The 20,111-nt window shown below is 40.8% G+C and overlaps 1 protein-coding gene across 7 annotated transcripts in view; it reads left to right on the top strand.

The window, feature by feature from the left end:
- The first annotated feature begins 13,724 nt into the window (after nucleotides 1–13,724).
- The window catches only part of MCTP1 (multiple C2 and transmembrane domain containing 1), a 549,320-nt gene continuing 542,933 nt past the window's right edge, over nucleotides 13,725–20,111 (top strand). For 3 of the 7 annotated variants that reach the window (XM_037800843.1, XM_037800840.1, XM_037800841.1), the window contains exon 1: nucleotides 13,726–14,559. In XM_037800843.1, coding sequence (XP_037656771.1) covers nucleotides 13,834–14,559 — 726 coding nt within the window. In that variant the 5' untranslated portion in view covers nucleotides 13,726–13,833. Of the gene's footprint in view, nucleotides 14,560–20,111 lie in introns of all 7 variants that reach the window. The other 4 variants (XM_037800845.1, XM_037800844.1, XM_037800839.1 and 1 more) reach the window with 3 other exon arrangements.

Raw genomic sequence — 20,111 nt, 5'->3', positions numbered from 1 at the left:
TGCTCTAATCTTTGTTATTTCTTTCCTTCTGCTTGCTTTGGGATTAGCTAGCTATTCTTTTTCCAGTTCCTTCAGGTGTGCAGTTAGGTCTTTGGTTTTAGCTCTTTCTTCTTTTTTAATGTAGGCATTTAGGACTATGAAGTTCCCTCTCAGCACTGCCTTCACTACATCCCATACATTTTGATATGTTGTCTTCTCATTTTCATTCATCTCAAGATATTTACTGATTTCCCTTGCAATTTCTTCTTTGACCCATTGATTGTTTTAGAGCATGTTGTTTAACCTCCATATATTTGTGAATTTTCCAGTTCTCCACCTATTACTGATTTCCTTCTTCATTCCATTATGGTCAGAGAAAGTCCTTTGTATAATTTCAATCTTTTAAAATTTATTGAGACTTGTTTTGTGACCCAAGATGTGGTCTATCCTGGAGAATGATCTATGTGCACTTGAGAAGAATGTGTATCCTGTTGCTTTGGGGTGCAATGTTCTATACATGTTTGTTAAGTCTAGTTCATTTATCATATTATTCAAGTTCTCTTTTTCCTTGTTGATCCTCTGTCTAGATGTTTTATTTATTGACGAGAGTGGTGTATTGAAGTCTCCACCTGTTACTGTAGAGATGTCTATTTCTCCCTTCAATTTTGCCAGTGTTTGCCTCTGGTATTTTGGGACACCATGGTTAAGTGCATAATATTTGTGATTATTTTTTCTTTTTGGTGGATTTCCCCTTTTTAATATTTAGTGTCCTTTTTGTCTCTTATGATGCTTTTGCATTTAAAGTCTATTTTGTCCAATGTTTGTATACCTATCCCAGCTCACTTTTGATTACTGTTTGCATGGAATATTTTTTTCCAAACTTTCACTTTCAACTCATTTGTGTCCTTGGGTTTAAGGTGAGTCTCTTGTAGACAGCATTTAGATGGATTGTACTTTTATCCATTCTGCCAATCTGTGTCTTTTAATTGGGGACTTTTATCCATTAACATTCAATAATGTTACTGTATAGGCAATACTTACTTCAACCATTTTATCCTTTTATTTTTATATAGCATATCTTTCCATTTATTTATGTCTTCTTTGATTTCTTTCAGCAATGTTTTGTCATTTTCCATGTATTAGTCCTTTACATGCTTGATTCAGTTATTCCTAGGTATTTTATTCTTTTAATTGGTATTGTAAATGGATTTTTGTCTGTTGATTTGCTCTTCAGATTGTTCATTACTATTGTATGGAAGCACTACTGATTTTTGTGTGTTGATATTGTACCGCTCTACTTTGCTGAATTTATTTATTAGCTCTGGTAGTTCTATTGTGGATTTTTCAGGATTTTCTATATATAGGATGATGTCATTTGCAAATAGGAAAAGTTTTACTTCTTTGTTTCCAATTTGGATGCCTTTTATTTCTTTTTCTTGCATAATTTCTCTAGCTAGAATTTCCAGTACAATGTTGAATAACAGTGGTGATAGTGGGCATCCCTCTTTTGTTTTTGATCTTAGAAGGAAAACTTTTAGTCGTTCACCATTGGGTATAATGTTAGCTGTAGGTTTTTTGTATATGCCCTTTACCATGTTGAGGAACTTTCTTTCTATTACTAGTGTGCTGTATTTTGTCAAATGCCTTTTATGCATCAATTGAGATGATCATATGGTGTTTTTCCTTTCTTGTATCAATGTGGTGTGTTGAATTAATTGAATTTCTTATGTTGAACCACCTTGCATACCTTGGATAAATACCATTTGATCATGGTCTATATTTTTTTACTGTGGTGTTGGATTCAGTTTTCTAGTATTTAGTTAGGATTTGTGCATCTATATTCATCAGGGATATGGTTCTGTAATTTTCTTTTCTTGAGGTATTTTTTTTCCTCTGGCTTTGGTTTTAGGGTGATGACCTCATAGAATGAGATAGAGCTGTTTTTCTCTGCTCAATTTTTGGAAGAGTTTGAGCAGTTGTTAATTCTTTTTGGAATGTTTGCTAAAAATCCCCAGTGAAGCCATCTGGCCCTGGGCTTTTCTTTGTTGGGAAGTTTTGATTACTGATCCAATCTCTTGTTATTGTTCTGTTGAGATCTTTCATTTCTTCTTGAGTCAATGTAGATAGTTTGTGTGTTTCTAGGAATTTATCCATTTTATCTACATTGTCTAGTTTGTTGGCATATGGTAATACTCATATTATCCCCATTTTACAACTATGAAATTGAGGCACAGAGAAATTTAACAACAACTTCTCCAAGTCCACATGGTTAGTAAATAATGGCTTCAGGATTTAAACTGAGGCAATCTGGCTTTATAGACCAAGGTTTACTTCACTAAACTATCTGAAGACTTGCAACTGGGATGAAATGCATAACTACAATTTTATGTGAAAATCGAGAACCTCTTTTTAAAACTCTGGGTTTGCATTGTCAGTAGTAATAATAATAGTTTAGAAATGAATAATTTGGCTTTCTCTTTTGCTTTCTGGTCTGCCTTGGATACCAGGGAAGATTAGAAATTGTTACAGAAGGAATAAAAAAAAGATAAAGGAGTTTTCAGCTTCTGATGTGCAAACTATAGGTTACATAGCCATATACTAGTTGCCAGCCAGGCCATTTATTTTGTTTTTACAAAGATTTTAATCTTCTCCTTTAATATGTTAACAACTGAATCTAAAGGACTTAGTTTATTGAATTTTCTCAAATGGTTGAGGGAAGGAAGAAGGAGGTGATGAACAGGGGAAGTCAACTTTCTAGGTCTCTCTGTTTGCTTCTCCAGATTCTCGCTCCACCCTTCTCCATGTTGCTCTTGGTCGGGGTGGAGCTGGGTGGGGATCTGCATGCATTTCAACAGCTTTCTCGCCCTCTGGCTTCAGGTTAGGTTTTGTCAAAGGGAGGCATTCCTGTCCCAGTCTCTGTCCTAGCAGACGGTCTTCTCCCTGCATCCTCTCTGTCTAGGTGCTGGTAACCAACCTCTCCACCCTGCCACCCGGCCTCCACCCTGCTGTTACCACCCCTAAGGATTTCTCTACACCAGCTGTTCGCAAACATTTTGGCCTCAGGACCCTTTTACACTTAAACGTTATTGAAGATCCCAAAAAGCTTTAGTTTCTGTGGGTAGATCTTGATATTTACTGTACTAGAAATTAAAACTGAGAAAATTTTGAAATATTCATGTATTAATTCTTTTAAAATGTCAGTAATAAACTCATTTCATGTTAACATAAATAATATTTTTAAAATAGAAAATAACTATTTTCCAAAACCAACAAAAAATTGGAGAGAAGAATGGCATTGTTTTTCAATTTTTCTTTAATGTCTGGCTTAATAAAAGACAACTGAATTCTCATATCTGCTTCTGCATTAAACTGTAGTGATATTAGATGTTATGTAACCTCTGGAAGACTCCAGTCTACACTTGTAAGAGACAGAAAGTATAAAAGATAAATAGCATCTTATTATTATTGTGAACATAGTTTTGACCTTGTGGATCCCTGAAAGGGTCTCAGGTCAGTGGACCACATTCTGAGAACTACTGCTCTTTGAAAATAATTAACTTTATTAAATTTATATCAAAGTATCCTTATTTGAGTGTGCCCTCTATTGCCTGCTATGACCCCAACTGACAAATCTATCCTGTCTGGATACCAAGGGATGGCGGGAAGGAGAGAGAGAGAGAGAGATGGGGGGTGGGATAGAGAGATCCGATTATTTACTCCCAAGGACACGAGTGTTGCAAACCAGTTTGACTTCCAGCCACATCAACAGACAGTAGGTGGCACTCTATGGCTAGGCAGGAGGAAGCCCTGAAGTTTGGCTTTTCTGAGACTATGTCATTTGTGTCATGGATGCTGAATTGAGAGCCAGAGGGCCTAGGTGGCCTCGCAGCAGAGGCTCAGTATGCATAATTGTTCAGGAACATGACGAAGGAAATGGTAGATGTTAGGGGGGCAGCCAGTGGGAGCCCGGGGGTGACGGGAGGGTTGTGTTATCTGGGAGCCTCTCTGGGCTCTGATAAGGCTGAGAGAGACGAGATCATGTGAGCTCATACTTGCTTGTGTATGTAAGTAGGGCAAACAGGGCAGACAGGGGACATTTCTCCAGTTCAGTGGAGACAGCTGGCACTGCCCTAAGACCCAGACTCTTTCCTGCTTCCATGAGTATGTGAAAATAACATCCTTTCCCCATCCACCCAGACATCATGTTAAGAAGAGAAACAGGGAAGTGAAGGCTGAGACAAGTATATTGTCCCAAGAAGACACTGGGCATTTCTTACAGGGACTGCCTGGATGATTGGGTCAGACTATGTTGAAATTAGTTCATTTCAACAGTTTATTTCCTACAATATTCTCTGGTTGGGGGAAGGGGTGATTCTAAAGGCAAACCAGATTAGTTACAAAAAACATAAAGGAGCTATATTTTTCTGCACATCTGATTGTAGCAGCTCTAATTTTTTATCCCAATAAACTGCAATTTGCAATGTAAAACTGCTCTCACAAATTCCTAGCCTTTTCACCATTTATCCAATCTAATTAATGCTCAGAAGCCCTATTTTCATATGACAAACCCCACAAATGGGGAATGCAATTTTCTTTATTCATGGCAGCAGTTTGACTGCCTTAGATTAGTCCCTTTACCCAATGCTGGTACAAGAGTACAGAGTTCCCAGATGCTGCCATTTAGCCTGAGCCGAGAATGTGCAACCCCAGTCGTAAGGTCTTTTGAGTTCAGGCTATTGTCTGATGTATCCTCACAGAGGCAAACAATTCCTGATCTTGGAGTGGTTAAACTGTGATTAGATCCAGTCTGTTGAATTGTGGAATGAGGAATGTGGAATGAGGAACAGAGCCACAAACACTGGGAGTGGGGGTGGGGGTAAGGATGGTCTAAGTCTTAGGTCCTCTAAAATATGTTTCTACCTGTAATTGCCTCATTGGTCCCAACACTGAATTTTTTAAAATGCAATTTTGATATATTCACACACCATATAATCCATCTAAAGAATACCAATCAATGGCTCACAGTATCATCATATAGTTGTAGCATTCATCACCACAATCTAGAACATTACAGAACATTTTCATTACTCCAAAAAAAAAAAAAATAAAAAAGAACATCCAAAACATCCCATACCCCTTATCCCCGCCTATTATTTATTTATTTATTTATTGTCTTTATTTTATTACTCATCTGCGCATACACTGGAAAAAGCAAGTGTCAGTCACAAGGTTTTCACAATCCAACAGTCACCCCATAAAAGCTGTATACTTAGACAATCATCATCAAGAATCCAGGCTACTGGATTACAGTTCAATAGTTTCAGGTATTTCCGTCTGTACTAATACACTCAAAACTAAAAAGGAGTATCTATATAATTCATAAGAATAACCTCCAGAATGACCTCTCAACAATATTTGAAATCTCTTAGCCACCAAAACTTTATGTTGCTCCATTTCTTTTCCCTCTTTTGGTCAAGAAGGCGTTGTCAATCCCATGATGCCAAGGCCAGACTCATCCCTGGGAGTCATGTTCCACATCACCAGGGAGACTTACACCCCTGGAAGTCATATCCTTTATGGTGGGTGGTGGTGGTGGTGTGGGTAGTGAGTTTATTTGCATAGTTGGCTTAGAGAGAGAGGCCACAGCTGAGCAACAAAAGAGGTTCTCTGGGGGTGACTCTTAGGCATACGTATAAGTAAGCTAGCTTTTCCTTTGCAGGAATAAGTTTCATAATGGCAAGCCCCAAGATCGAGGGCTTGGCTTTTTAAATTAGGTGTCCCTAATGCTTGAGAGAATATCTGAAGTTTCTCAGGTGGGGAAGTTTAATATTTCCAAATTTTTCCCCAGTCCTTGAAGGGGACTTTGCAAATACTTTTTTGTTTTCTGCTCCAAATACTCTGGAATGTATCGGGGTACTACATTAAACTGTACAGAGTAGCAGGATCTCATTCCCTATTCTAGGTTCCATGTAATTACATTGTTTAAATAAACTGACCATACAGGTTAAATTAGATACCACCGCTCCTTTTATTTTTGAGATCTGGGCCAAGTTCCCTCATACCTGTTGTCTTAGTTCCTCTATCTATCAATGGGAGAAAATGATACCGCTACTATCTACAAACCTACATGATCAGAATTTATAGGTTTAACTGTGGATGAAGACAGAATTCAAAATTAAGAACAAGCTTGGGGGGTTGATTGATTGATAGTCTACAAACACTGCCTGAGAAGCCCATGTTAGCCAATATAGCTTTATTGAAGGAAAGTTTCTTCATAAAAGACAGTTTTACTTGATTTTGTTTTTCCCAGGATGTTTATAGCCATTCAGCTACTCCATCATTCTTTCAATTTTCCTAGCTCCCCTATGGGACTCAGAGGAAAGGTCATCTCAGAATAAAGCTCTACAAGAGTTATTTTAAACTGATTCTCGTTCATATATTTTCTAGGCAGGTATTTTTAAAACAAGGCTTGCCAGTTGGCTGCTAAATTTTTAGGCACTAGTTTGAAATAAATAATATATATTTCTTGAATAACAATTTTATGTCATTCAGAGGAGAATAAGTGTGAATTTGGGGAAGGGGTTTTAAATAAACCAAAAACATTGATTGTAACTTGGCAAGCATCACCTTAGTAGAAATTGGGGGAGTGAGCAGTATGATTCTTATTAGCAAAATGGCCAGATTCAAAATAACACAGCAAAGGAAAAAGACCTTCCCTGTTGTTAGGCCTAGCCTCTTAGCGTCCTTATCATTAGTATTGGTTTATCTTAATTTCTAGGTACTTTGTAACACTGAGCCAGTTCCCCTGCCTTTGTGAAAAAGGCAATCCAGGGAGACTTATCCTTTCTTCTGGATGAGAATGTGCTATCCAGGATGCTTGGGGCTGTAAGAAATGGGTAGTCAGAAGAATTCTAACAATACCCCTCCCCACACCTGGTTATTCAAACACTAATCTAGGTGCTGTTGTGAAGTGATTTTGCATTTGTAACCAAGGTTACTAGTCAACTAACTGTCAAGTAGAGAAATTTTCCTGGGTTATCTGGGTGGATCCAATATAATCACATGAGCCTTTAGAAGTGGAAGAGGAGGGAAAATGTGTCAGTTAGAGAGATGAGGCATAAGGGGAGGTTTGAAAGATTCTAAGCATGAGAAGGACTCAACCTGCTATTTCTGGCTTGGAAAACGAGGAAGGGGGCCACAAGCCAAGAAATGTAGACAGCCTCTAGAAGCTGAGTATGATCCCAGGGTGACAGCCAGCAAATAAACGGAGACCTCAGTTCTACAGGTGTGTGGAACTTACTCTGGCCAATGACCTCAATGAGTTTGGAGGTGGATTTTTTTTTTTCCCAGAGCCTCCAGACAGGAGCTCAGCCCTGTCAACACATAGATTTCAGGCTTGTGATTCCTGAACCAGCAGAGCCATCCTGTGCCCAGACTTCTGGCCCATAGAAACTATGAGATAAAAATGGGTGTTGCTTAAAGCAGCTAAGTTTGTGGTAATTTGTTACAGCTGCAATAGAAAATAAGTACAAAACCTACCAAACTGGCTTAAAACCTACATAAGTTAGTCTTCTTAAACAATAATAGGATCAGCATTAATGAAGGCTTCTGGATTGATTTGTTCTGCAGCACAATAATAACATCAGGAACTAAGGTTGTTTCCATCTCTCTGTTCAGACAACCTTGGTGTGTGCTTCACCTCATGCTCATAACAAGATGGCTGCAGCAGTTCTGGACATCACGCCAAACACCAAAACATGTAGTGAAGAAAAGAGAGCATCTCTTTGTGCCTCTTCTTTATGAGGGATGAAGTCCCTTAACTGATTTTTCCTCTGTGGCAGCCTGGTTGTTCTGTGATATCCATCTACCCCTTCTTTCTTAATAGCAAATCCCAAATTTTTAGCTGGACTAAAATGACTACTCAGAATAAAGATTTTATTTTTCAGCCTCCCTTGAAGCTAGGCATGGCCATGTAACTTAGTTCTAAACCACGGGATACAGAAGAGCTGGGAAGTATCTTTAAGGGAAGGGGGCATGCTCTTCACCCTTTCCACCTTTCTGCTGGCTGGCTAGGAGGTGCATGTTGTGGCTGAAGCTCCACTGACAATCTTGGAGTAGGAGATGACTTTGGGGAAGGTAGGCATGTGTGGTGGAGCAACAAAATAGAAGGAGGCCCTCCAGGCCTGGTGAGGACCTGAAGACTTCCTGAATATGTTTAAACCATAATTTCGGGTTTACCCAATCACAGCTAATATACCCTGATAATTTCTAGGATTGGTCACAGACCCCTTTCTTGACCCAATCACTGGCTGTGATCAATTGAGACTAATTTTCTGTGGTGTAATGGATGCTGAGACACTCTATTTTCTTTTTAGGGACTCACTGGACTACATTAAGTTGATATATCATAGATGAATACACTGTGTTCTCAAGGGGCCTAACTTTCAGGGGATGATTGCAGGCTCCGGAAGAAAATTTTTTATACTCTCCTATAAAAGAATTAAATAACCCAAAGGAATCTTGCTGTAGAACATTACTTGTGTTTTCATAGTGTTGTCAAGGTGGTCACCTCATTAACCAGGGTTGAAGCATCCAGATAACGTGCCTTTGTTTGGCTTTCCCCAGAAGCAGACTTTGTGGCAAGGATTCAAATGTAAGCAGTTTATTTGTGAGGTGAAGGGGCTGTGTTAGGGGAGTGGGGGAAGTGAGACAGGAAGGAAAGGAAGCTGTAAAGAGAGTATTATACTTCAAGGACCACAGAAAGCATTGAAACTGGGAAAAAATATGGAACTCCACCTCTGAGTCATCCCACCTGATCCCCTTGTGGGTCATGAGGGAGCTAAAGAAACCCAAACATCAATTCCCACCAGTCATTGGTTGAGGGCTCTTCCAGGTACTTGGAGGGGGACATATGGTTTGGGAGGCAGCCCTCTGGGACGGAGATACAGATACTGGTACTAATTGCTTCTAATACATAGTAATTATATTTAGAGGGGATTATTTACATTCCCATCCAGTACTGCCTTTGTGCTATAATAATGAAAGTAGAAAATCAGGCTAGGAAAGAGAAGACGGACTATGTCCTATATTGGAGTGTTATTTCAAAAAGCTTACAAGATTTTTAAGCTGAAAGGGACTTTAGAGGGAAAACTCATTCGATCTCTTCATTTAACCAATGAAAAATGAGGCCCCGAGGGGTGCCCATGGTCACAGAGCTACTTGGGTGCAAGACCAAGGCAAACCCTCAGGTTCTGACATCACCCAGCTCTGAGGAGCTTCAAGGGATGTGCAGGAGAGGTTTTAGCTCCATCCAGATCTTCAATTAACTCCTTCCTCTTTTCTTTGATATGGACAATTGTTTTTTTTGTTTCTTGTTTTAGTTTTAAATAAAGCACTAAGCAAATGCATCTTCAAGTTCTTCCTCTCTTTAATTCCAGACAGAGGGATACACCTGGACCCCTCCTATATGGAAATTTCAGAGTCTCTGTTGGTCTAGGACTCTCGATTTTTTAAAAATCACTTTAGTTAAGAAGTCAACGTGGAGTACCTTAGAGTAAACAGAAAACAGAAATGATTAACACCTCTGAAGTTATTTAAACATTAAACTGCATTGAATACTCTGCTGAGATAACTTTCAAAGGATGAAAAAGGCTAAAACTAGTTTACATCAGAACAGGAATTCATTCTGTTAAGTGTATAGTTAAACATCTCCATAAGTGTCTGGTAGCTTTTCTTGTTTTTGATTACAAAGTGATGCTAACAGTTTTCTTTCTGATGGGCTTTATTCCTCACAACTGCTGCTTACAATGGTCTTTGGAGTCACTGTGATGTGGGTCAGGCCCATATATATTATTATCCCCATTTCAGAGAAGAAAAAGCAGAGACAGAGAGAGGAAATGATGGCCTGAAGGCATCTGGCCCTGTGCTGGGAGCTGGGACAGCATCCAGTTCTCCACTGACAAGAGGGCTCCTTAAGTGCCACTTAGTTGGCCTTTAACTCAATCAGTCCCAGAAATGTTGATTTTGTGCCTGTATTTATAGTATTTATATCCTTGATCTCACTGAGAGGAAGTTATGTTTCCATACAATATGGTCTTGTTTGCTCACCCAAGGCAAGGATATGGATCAGTTCATCTCTTGATGTCTCTTTCAATTATTTATTCTATTTATCCATGCGTAGATTTCAAAATTAGAGAAGCCATGTGACTTTGAAATCACGGAGACTTGGGTTCTGCTGGATCTGCTAATTACTCAATGAGTGGTCCTGTGAGGCATTTAACAGGCTTCAGCCTGTTTCTTCATGTATAAAATGGGGTTACTGTGAGAATTATGTATAGTAAATTATGCAAGCAAATTAGCATAGTGCTTGAGAACCCCATATCCAAATTATGGCAAATCCAGTCAGTCCTATCTTCAAACATCACATATCTGGACTCTAACCATTTCCTTCACAACTTGCCTACTTCCTCAGTCGAAGCTGCCATTGTCCCTTGTATATTTTGGTAGCCTCGTAATTAAATTCTGTTTCCACCCACACTCCTCTTCCACTCTATTGTCAATACAGCAGCCAGAGTGAGCCTTTTAAAATGCAAATTGGGTAATAAGAAACTCACCTCAAAGCACTCCAGTGGCTTCCCATCCCATTCAAGTCCAAAGTCTTACTATTGCGTACAGAGTCCTACACGATCCCGCCCTTAGCTGTCTGTGTTGTATCTTCTCCCACACTCCTCTTGGACTCCCTGCTCCAGCCACTCGGTTCCCCTTCCTATCCCTCCTATCTAGTGCAGGTTTATATATTGCACAATTTGTAGGGCATGCTTTCATTTTATAATACTGTTTAGATACTTGGGAAAAGTTAACATATGCTCTTTCAAGTTGTATAGATAATTCTCATTGTTGGATCCATGTTATTTAGGATCATGGATTTCAGAGTTCCAAATCTAAGATTTAGTATTTTCAAGGAAAACTTAGGCAAAAGAATGAAAATATCAAGCTACGAAAGTCAATTAAATGAATCATTAAGAGACCATACGAAAGTAAGGTAGAATTGTGTACAGTTATCTTCAGGCTACAACTATGACAAATGGCATATCTATAGAGTTCTGGTATGACATAGTGGTGAGTTGTTAATTCTCTAGGTTAATCATATATTTCTTTACTTGTCTTCTCTGTGCTTCTGTTTTAGCATGCCTAGAAAGGCTAGCAGCAAGGTATTTTGTCCATGTTAGAGAGAATAAAACTTCTGGGTTTTGCAATTTCTTTCTGGGCAGACAGAGTAGCTCTATAAGGAGGTAATCTTTTTTTGTGTGGTCTTTATATACTCAGCTTGGTTGGCTGGTATGGAAAAGATGGTTCGCCTTGGGCCTTTGAAAGTGATCTCCACATTGTTTTAATAAAAGATTGAGACAGCTTACAGGGAAAGCCTCTAAGGGCAGTGTGTAGCTCATTTTGTAAGACTGACAATCCCCAGAATAGCCAAATCCTTGAGATTTTTGATTATTTCAATGGAAAATTTCAATTTTGTAAAGCTCCCATTAGGTAATAAATACTCTATAGAAAGGTAATGCTGAATGCTATCACCAGCTACGTAGGTCAGGTAGGATAAATTTAGATGGGACCCAAGAAAACTAATGAAAACAGAATTGAAGAGGAAGGGGAATCCAATGAAAAACACCACTCTGCTTTCAAACCTCATGCTTTCAAACACAATGGCAAATGTGTTTCTCATTCTGTGTTGAGATATCTTTGCAGCCTTTGTGTCTGCATCTGCAGTTAGGGTCGTCCTCTAACATTGATTTGGCCTCACCAAACTTTGTCTTTCCCTCATTTGCTCCTCGGAGGCTTTTTGGCTGACTCAGGGATTCCACAGGGTTGGTGAGCAACAGAGCTAGAGGAAGAGGGCTCCATTGTGGGTCTAAGACTGTTTTGCTGCCCAACAATCAAAACTCCAAAGGAAAACTTTCAGCAGCCCACAATCTTTTTAAAAAACATTCTTTATTTTATTATTATTAGCATTTTATTTATACATTTTATTTTGAAATAATTATAGATGCACAGGAAGTTGCAAAAATATTATATAAGGTCCCTTCACCTAGTTTCCCCCAACGGTATGATCATATATAACTGTAGCGCACTATCAAACAGGAAACTGTCATTGGTCCAATCCTCTGAACTTATTCAGATTTCACCAGTTTTTATGTGCACTTGTTGCATATCTGAAATTCATATTTAACTGGGTGTCCTGTATTTTATCTGGCAGCCCTACTTCCATAGGCACTCTATTTTTATTCCCTGTTTTATTGTCTTCATAGGACTTGTCACTATTAGAAATTTTGTGTTTATTGTTGAATTCCTCCCTCTCTCCCCAGGGGAAGATAAAATCCATGAGGTCCGGGCCCTGCTTGTTTGTTCACAGCTACATCTCCAGAGCTTATCATAGTGCCTGGCACATAATAAGTGCTCAATAACTATTTGTTATATATTTGTTATACAGTTCAGGAGAAGAGAGAGAGGTTGCTAACACCTGGAAGGCATACTGTTAGCAAAACGAGATTGGAAAAGGACAGCGTGGCACCAAAGCTCAGGGAACAATACCATGTTTTCCACATTAAGGGGTGTGAAAGCAGCAGAGTGAAGGGGCACAGTGTGATCTGTCATCTGCCTTTCAGGAAGCTCCCCTAGTAGATCAAAAGACCTTGGATCAGTAGATTCTGAGCGAAGCAAACTCTTCCACTTGCCTTGCCATGAAGCAAATGCAGTAACCAAAGGAAAATGCACTTAATTGAAAGGCAAGTAAGATCTTCTACGTGCGGAATGGAGTCAGAAGCAGTGCGCACCCTCCATATCTTCGTCCACCGTAAACTCCCTGCAGCTTCAGAGCTGGCCTTGTTGGCAGACTCCGGAAGCGGCTGGATCCTCATCATAAAAGTCGCCAATGCATATGCAAATAAAGCACGGGGGAGGGTGAACGCGGATGAAGTCAAGACGGAAGAAATCAAACTCTCGTCTTGGACTCAGGGCGCACAGCGCGACTAGGACAGTCGTGTCCAGCGCCAGACCAGAGTCGGGTTCACCGCTCCGCGTGGCCCCTGGTGCGCCCACTTAGGGCGCATAGTCTCCACTCTAGCTCACTTCCGCGGACCCAGAAGATAGCCAGCGGGTTCAGCGGCAGGCCTAGAGCGAGCTGCGTGGACAGCTGTGGCCCAACTTCAGGAGCAAGCTGGCTCCGGGCCCTACCCAACTCTACCCGGGTCTTGCCTCGCCTGCCCTCCCATCTAGGAGTGGAGGATGGTCCCGAGGTGCCACGGCTGGACTACTGGTCCTGGGCATCTCCAGCCTCGCGCACCCTGATGTGTGAATCTGGTGCGCGCCTAGTTGGGAGGCAGTCGCCCCCGCCGCTGGCAGGTGCCATCCGGAGGGCGCCGGGTGCGGTCCCTGGCGCAGCTGGGCACTCACGTCCGGTGCCTTCGATTTCCCGATCTCGGAGGTAGCAAGGAGAGGGAGCCTGGGAGCGGCCTGGGGGATTCCAATGGACTAAAACCGTTGGGCTCGGAGCTAGAAACTTCGCAGGCTTGGCGGCCGGGATTCAATAACAGCGCCAGCCCATCCCGGCAGGTGCGGAAGGAAGAGGCGGCGCCGGAGTCCCGCGGCCGAAGAGCCTCCGTCGCGGCAGCGTCTGTTCCTCGCTCTGGCCTGAAGCCGCTGGCGGCTCCTGGCTGCTGCTGCTGCGGCCGTCGCCACTGCCGCCGCTACCACCACCGCCACCGCCACTGCCACCGCCGGGCTCCGGGAGGAGGCGCAGCCGGAGAGGGCGGAGGAAGAGGAGGAGTGGAGAGGAGGAGCCGGGGGTGGAGGATGGAGCCCAGGGCCGCAGCGGCGGGCGAGCCCGAGCCTGCGGCGGCGGCGGCGTCCTCCTTCCAGGCCCGGCTCTGGAAGAACCTGCAACTGGGAGTGGGCAAGAGCAAGGGCGGCGGGAGCCGGCGGGCGGGGGGCGCGGAGCGCCACACTGCGAACACCCCGTCGCCCTCTCCGCCGCCCCCGGGGAACAGGCGGGACCCGCTGGCCGGCGTGGGTGGATCCGGCAGCAGGTGGAGCGGCTTCAAGAAGCGGAAACAAGTTCTGGACCGCGTCTTCTCCTCCTCTCAGCCGAACCTGTGCTGCTCGTCGCCGGAGCCCCTCGAGTCCGGCGGCGCAGGGAGAGCAGAGCACGGGTCCGCGCTTCGTCGCCGGATACGAGAACATTTGCTCCCGCCAGGAAAGGGGCCCGCGGCCGCCTCTGGAGCAGCCGGAGTGACGCCGCCTGGCGGACGCTCCCCGGACTCGGCTCCTTCTTCGTCCTCCGCCTCATCCTCCCTGTCCTCCTCTCCCCAGCCTGTCCCGAGGGGAGACCGCGCCCAAGATGAGAATAATCGGCGTCGGGGCCCCGGGACGCACTTGTGCCATCAAAAGAGCTCCTCTTTGCCCGGCACCGCCTTCCTGGAGCAGCTGCTGGAGCCGCCGCCGCCGCCTCCCGCAGAGCCAGAGCGGAGCCCCCCGGAACCCCCAGCACCCGAGGCGACCGAAGAGCGCGGCAGCAGCCAGGTAAGTGCCAGGTGGGCGCGGCCGGAGTCGAGGTGCGCGGGGCTAGACTCCAGCTTCGCTAATCGTGACCCTGGGAGATGGAAGGGGGAGGGGAGGGGAGTTTCCAAGTAGCTTAAACGGTGAAAAGAAAACATCTGGCTTCTGCTTAGTAAAGATGACGAGTTTTGACTTGCACCCGACTTTTTACTTTTGACATAAATGACATCTGCCGCCAGAAGCCTTTTGGGTAGCAAACTGGGGGCTTTATGAGAGGCCAGTGAAAATGGAAGTAGTATTAATAGTAGCCAAATAGGCGATAGATTTAGATTTGAAGCGGGTATTTTTTAGAGGTCTCCTTGGAAGGAGCTGTCCAGTTAAGCCTCACCTTGTCAAAAGGAAAAACAGCACCAACAACTTAAAAATATTGCAACCGTGTACAGCGGTGTGGAAGGGGAATTATTTGAAGCAAATGGCTTGCAGGAAGGAATAGGAAAGCAGAGAGGTGAACTAAAGTCAAATGTGGGGTCGCGTGCTGGCGAAACCCTTAGGCAGAATTCTCATTTTTTTCCCACTCCATTTTCAGAGCTTCCTACTGAAGCTGATTGCTGCCCAGCAAGTGGCAAGCCTGAGCCTCTCATCTGAGTTAGGCAAACAGATGTTTCTCTGACTTTTTTTATGTTTTAATAGTTGGTTGGGGCTGCTGGTTTTAAAGTACGTTATATCATACATCGTGCTGACTCCTGAGTCAGACATGAGTCAAGGTTTGCATGTGCTTTAAAATTTTACTTGGAGGATCTGTAAAGGCGTCCCACTGAGCAGCTGTTTTTACTCCCTCAATTTTGAAGAAACCGTGCTCTCTTTTTGTAAATGTTTATCAAGTCATGTTAATGCTAGAAAACATTTTAAAAGTTCCTTCTGTCGGGGACCTAAAGAACTCTTTCATCCCGACCAGACTTACTTTATGTGAACTCTGTATTCTTTTGACTCTGGATAACTGTTAGGTTAATGATACATTCCTCAAAACTTTAATTCCATTAAAAATTGAACTGCAAGAAACATCAGGCTGTGTTTTGAAGAGTAAGTTACAGGAATAGATGGGTTTTAGTTTGGACAGTTTTATACTTTATTGGCTGATTTATTGGTGTAGTTTCAGAAGTGATGAGGGCTTTTTTTTTGCTTAATAAACACAATTGCTTGCAGTAAACAAATGTTTGATGTTTTAGAGAAAGGTTTTAGTTATTCCCATAAGAGTAGGTAGAGGTAATATTGACAAGCCCAAATAAATCTGCCTTTTCCTTAGTCTTTCGACAGAATGAGGTAGAGCCCCTGTGTTGGGTTTCATATGTAAGGTAAAAACTGGAAGGTACTTTTCATTCAATATAGATGAACATTATATATTAAAGAAAATATTTTTTATTGTGTTCATAATCGTAATGTATAACAATTTTAGAGTTGAGGGACATTTGTATTTTCTGTTTTTCTTAACTTTTACTATCAAGAATATTAGAACAACAAATAATTGAATTATTTTGGAAGCTAGATAACATATTACTGAGAATATTGCTACTGAATCACTTTTCAGTTTACTGAATCAAGACAGTTTTCAAAGTAAAAGCAGAAAATTCTGAATTAATCTTTATGTTCATTTTTACCAAAAAATTTTCAGGAAGTAGCAGTATTTATTTTAAAATTCTACTTAAATAAATATGAATTTTGCATCCAAAAGACCTAAATAAATTTTGGAGACGATAGTAAGCTAACATTATTGTGTGTGCCTTCACTATAGGCTGGACACTTCGTAGACTTACATGATTAAACCGTACCACAGTCGTATATGATAGTAGTTATTATTGCTGTTTTATGGATTAGGAAGCAAAAGCCAATGCTCGGAGAAGTTAACCTTTCCAGGGTAACACAGTTAATGAAATGACAGAGAGGTTTTAGAATGCAAGTCTTTCTCCAGGATTTTCTTCCATCACTACAGCTACCTTTGGTAACTTTGGAACTTCTTAAGTTTTTGAGATGACTTGGGTCCTATTGATTAATATTATAGATTTGCAAATTTTCACACTTTCTGGAGTGTTTTTCCCTGGAATCAGTTCTATGATGGGTTAGCTATATTAATTTGTTCTTTGTTCTCTGTGATGCATTGTTGCATATCTATTGTGTCACATTTACAAATGACATTAATGATCATACCTTCTATAGTTTGAAAGAAGCTTTTCATTTCAAAGAACTAGCATTTCAGTGTAGACGTTAAGTGGAGTAAAAAAGCTAAAATATTTTTCAAAAATAGGTGAAAGGTGGGATAGGCAGAACCATAAGCTCTGAAGTGCTTGCCCAGGTGCCAGGCACAGTCCTCGGAAGAGGCACCACTGCAGGTCCCCAGCTTCTGCAGCTCATGGGGTCTCCTTCCCTGAGAAGTAGAGAGTTTTCTCCATTTTGAGCCATGAATGTGGCGTCCATCAGTGCTATTTCACTACTGTAGGAGAGATGAGCCTTCCTCAGTTCTCTACATAACCTCTCTGTCCAACCCAAGGGAGCCTGCAGCTCATCTCGCTGAATGGGAAAGAGGAAGAAATGGTTGGAACCCAGAACTGGAAGAAGGGTGTGCCAAGGTGTTCAGGAGTAGCCTAAGCTTTACGGTGCCCTTCCAAGCTTCCTGCATATCCTGGAGACCTTGCCTTGCTCTCCCAGTATCTCATCTCTGAAGATACTTGGAGAGGGAACTGGTAGCACATGAAGATTTCAGTTTTATTCACAGTTCTCAAGCACAGATGGGTACACATTAAAGAAAACACAATAAATGCACTTTCAGCTTGCCTAGTTAAAGAGAAGTTTCTTTCAAGGCAAAAAAAGAAAGCTCATGGAGAAAGTAAGACAATTTGTGCAATCATTTTTTTGTTTGTGCTTGATCCTGGGCACCAGCCATGTTCTCCAACACACCCCCAACCTTTCCATCCCCCACCAGCCCAGCATGAGGCCCCAACAACATATGTGCACATTCTCTGATACTGGGTAGAGATGTTAAGCAAAATTTTTTAAAAAATCAGTTTTTGGACTGCTGTGGAAAGGGATTTAGAAGTCACTGACGTACAGTGATTAAAACCGAACACACTGTGCTACTGCCCAAACCACTGCCAGCCCTCATGCTCTTCTGTTTTCTTTAGCCAACTATACCTTTGAAATGCACTTTAATAGACTTTGTAATACCTTGCCATTGGGGCATACCATTATTTAAAGTGTTATGCTTTGAGAATAAGAATAAAAGAAAAAAGAAACTACTTTCTTCATACTGATTTTAGTTCACATGTTGGGCCATATTGTCATACCAGATGCATTTCATTTTCCGCAAAACAGTTGGGAAAGATCAGTCTTTCTCAATTTGTGTGCGTTTCAAAACTAGGCCAATTTTATGCATCCTGTCTTGAAGAGTTACTAAAATTACATTTTGCTAGAATCAGATAGTCAGTATTTTAAGATAATGGATGAGGACTTCATGTGTTGCATTTTTTTTTGGTGTTCTAACAAAAGCATGTAGTGTTTATGATAAAGTTAAGGCCTCATTGCTTTTTCTCTTTTAAATAACTTTTTTTAAAATTGCCGTCACAGAAGAGAAAATATTTATTTGAAAAGAAGCAAGTGAATTACTCAGTATATGATAGAAATGTTTTGAAACTAGTATGAAAAATATTCATTCATTGGGATAAAATTCATAAAACATCTGTAAGCCCTGAAAAAAAGCGCAAATGATATTTTCTAAGATTGTATCTGAATGAACTATGTCTTGTTTTACTAGTTCTCTGACCTTTTAAAGAAAGCCTGTATGCAAAATACATACGTATTTTCAAAAACTACTCAAAAGTGTGATTTGGGTTAATATTCGCCATCCATTTTTCAGATGGTTTTAATATTACTTTAAAGAACATAATTTAAATCTGGGGCAGGCACAGATTTAAAAATATAGTTTCTAATGCAAATAACTAAAACCACTAAAAAATCCAATAATCTAAAAAATAGTCTGTTAAAAAATATTAGCTGCTGCATACTGGTTTAGCTTCAGAAATGACACCTTTCAAATTTAAAGTGAGAGACAGAGGCTGAGATATTAAGACATTTGGGAACAAGGTGCGAAGTGGAATTTGATATGTGATGGTATTTGTGGTGGATTGAGTTATGTACCCCAATTTAGACATGTTCTTAATCTTAATCCACATTCCTGTGGGTGTGAACCCATTGTAGATAGACTGTCTTAAAGATGTTATTTTTTGTTAAGGTGTGGCCCAACTGAATGAGGTTGGGTTTTAATCCAGATTAGTAGAGTCCTTAATATGCAGAAGAAATTCAGGCATAGTCATAGAAGCCTGGTAAATTAAGACAGTATTCTTGAAAAATACTGGGATCATCAGTTTGCTCCAAAGAAAGGGTATAAACAGAGTGATAGATTCAGTTTGGAATGGAATATTTCCCTGTAATTACTATGATGAGTAGATTTGAACAGAGCTCTGAGTCTTGTCTAAATGGAAGTGTTACTACATAGATGTTGTGTGAGACTGGCTTGAAATGTAGCAAGTGCTTCCTGAACAGCAGTTGCTATTGTGGTTATCATTATTGAACAGTATTTTAAAGTTTTGTCACTGCCATCATTGCAAATAAATGAGCTGTTGGAAAAAATTAACAGAGAACTTTGTCAGTTCTTTTCATTTAATTTATTAATTATTTTACATACAGTGGTGGCAGATGTAGCCAAAGATTAACCAAGGTGGTACTGGTGACATCAAACTTCACATAGTAATGAAAAATATCTTATATTGCAAACATGGGTGCATTGTCAGGTAAGAGTAGATAAGTACTTTGAGGGACAAAACAAGATTAATACATTCATAAAAAATAGGATGAGCATTTTCTCCCCTTTTCCCCCATTGTATGGAAATAAGGGATGATTTCTTAAAATTGGGTACCTCAGGGAAGCATGTATTGTGGTTTCTTTGCTGATGATTGGATTAGAAAAGAGAAAATAGTATATTTAGATAACTTTATAAGTGTTGGTGAAATCTACAGATCTACAAGTTAGGTTCAGGAAGTTTTCTCTTAATCCATAGCTATTCAAAGAGAGATTGTATATTTTAAATCTAAAACTCTTTGTTTTGACTCTCTTTTTGCTGGAAAATTTACAAAAAAATTATACATTTCCCTGCCTCAGTAAACCAAGTATCCTAAATAAAACACTTTCATAACTGAGGGTCATTATTTGAATGTTTTTTTTTTTTTGTTTGTTTTTGGTTTTGTGAATGAAGTAGATATTGTCTTTAGATATTGCCCCAGAACTTGATTTATATAAGCTTACTGGTTTTCATAAAATTGCAGCGTAAATCATATTTATGACATGTTTACCTTTCTTTAGAATTAGTTATTGAATCAAAGGTGAGTATCCTTCTCTCAAGTCATTTTTTCACTTGGCAGATAATTGTCACTGTCCTTATATATGTGACTTTGATTTGTCACTACCATTCAAAATTATCATCTAGTTTTTGCATCATTAACTTTATGTGCCATTTTAGTTTCCTTGCCAC

Source organism: Choloepus didactylus, chromosome 13, assembly GCF_015220235.1.
Source record: "Choloepus didactylus isolate mChoDid1 chromosome 13, mChoDid1.pri, whole genome shotgun sequence".
In the NCBI taxonomy this organism is placed as follows: domain Eukaryota; kingdom Metazoa; phylum Chordata; class Mammalia; order Pilosa; family Megalonychidae; genus Choloepus; species Choloepus didactylus.
This window is presented reverse-complemented; position numbering and strand designations above follow the sequence as displayed.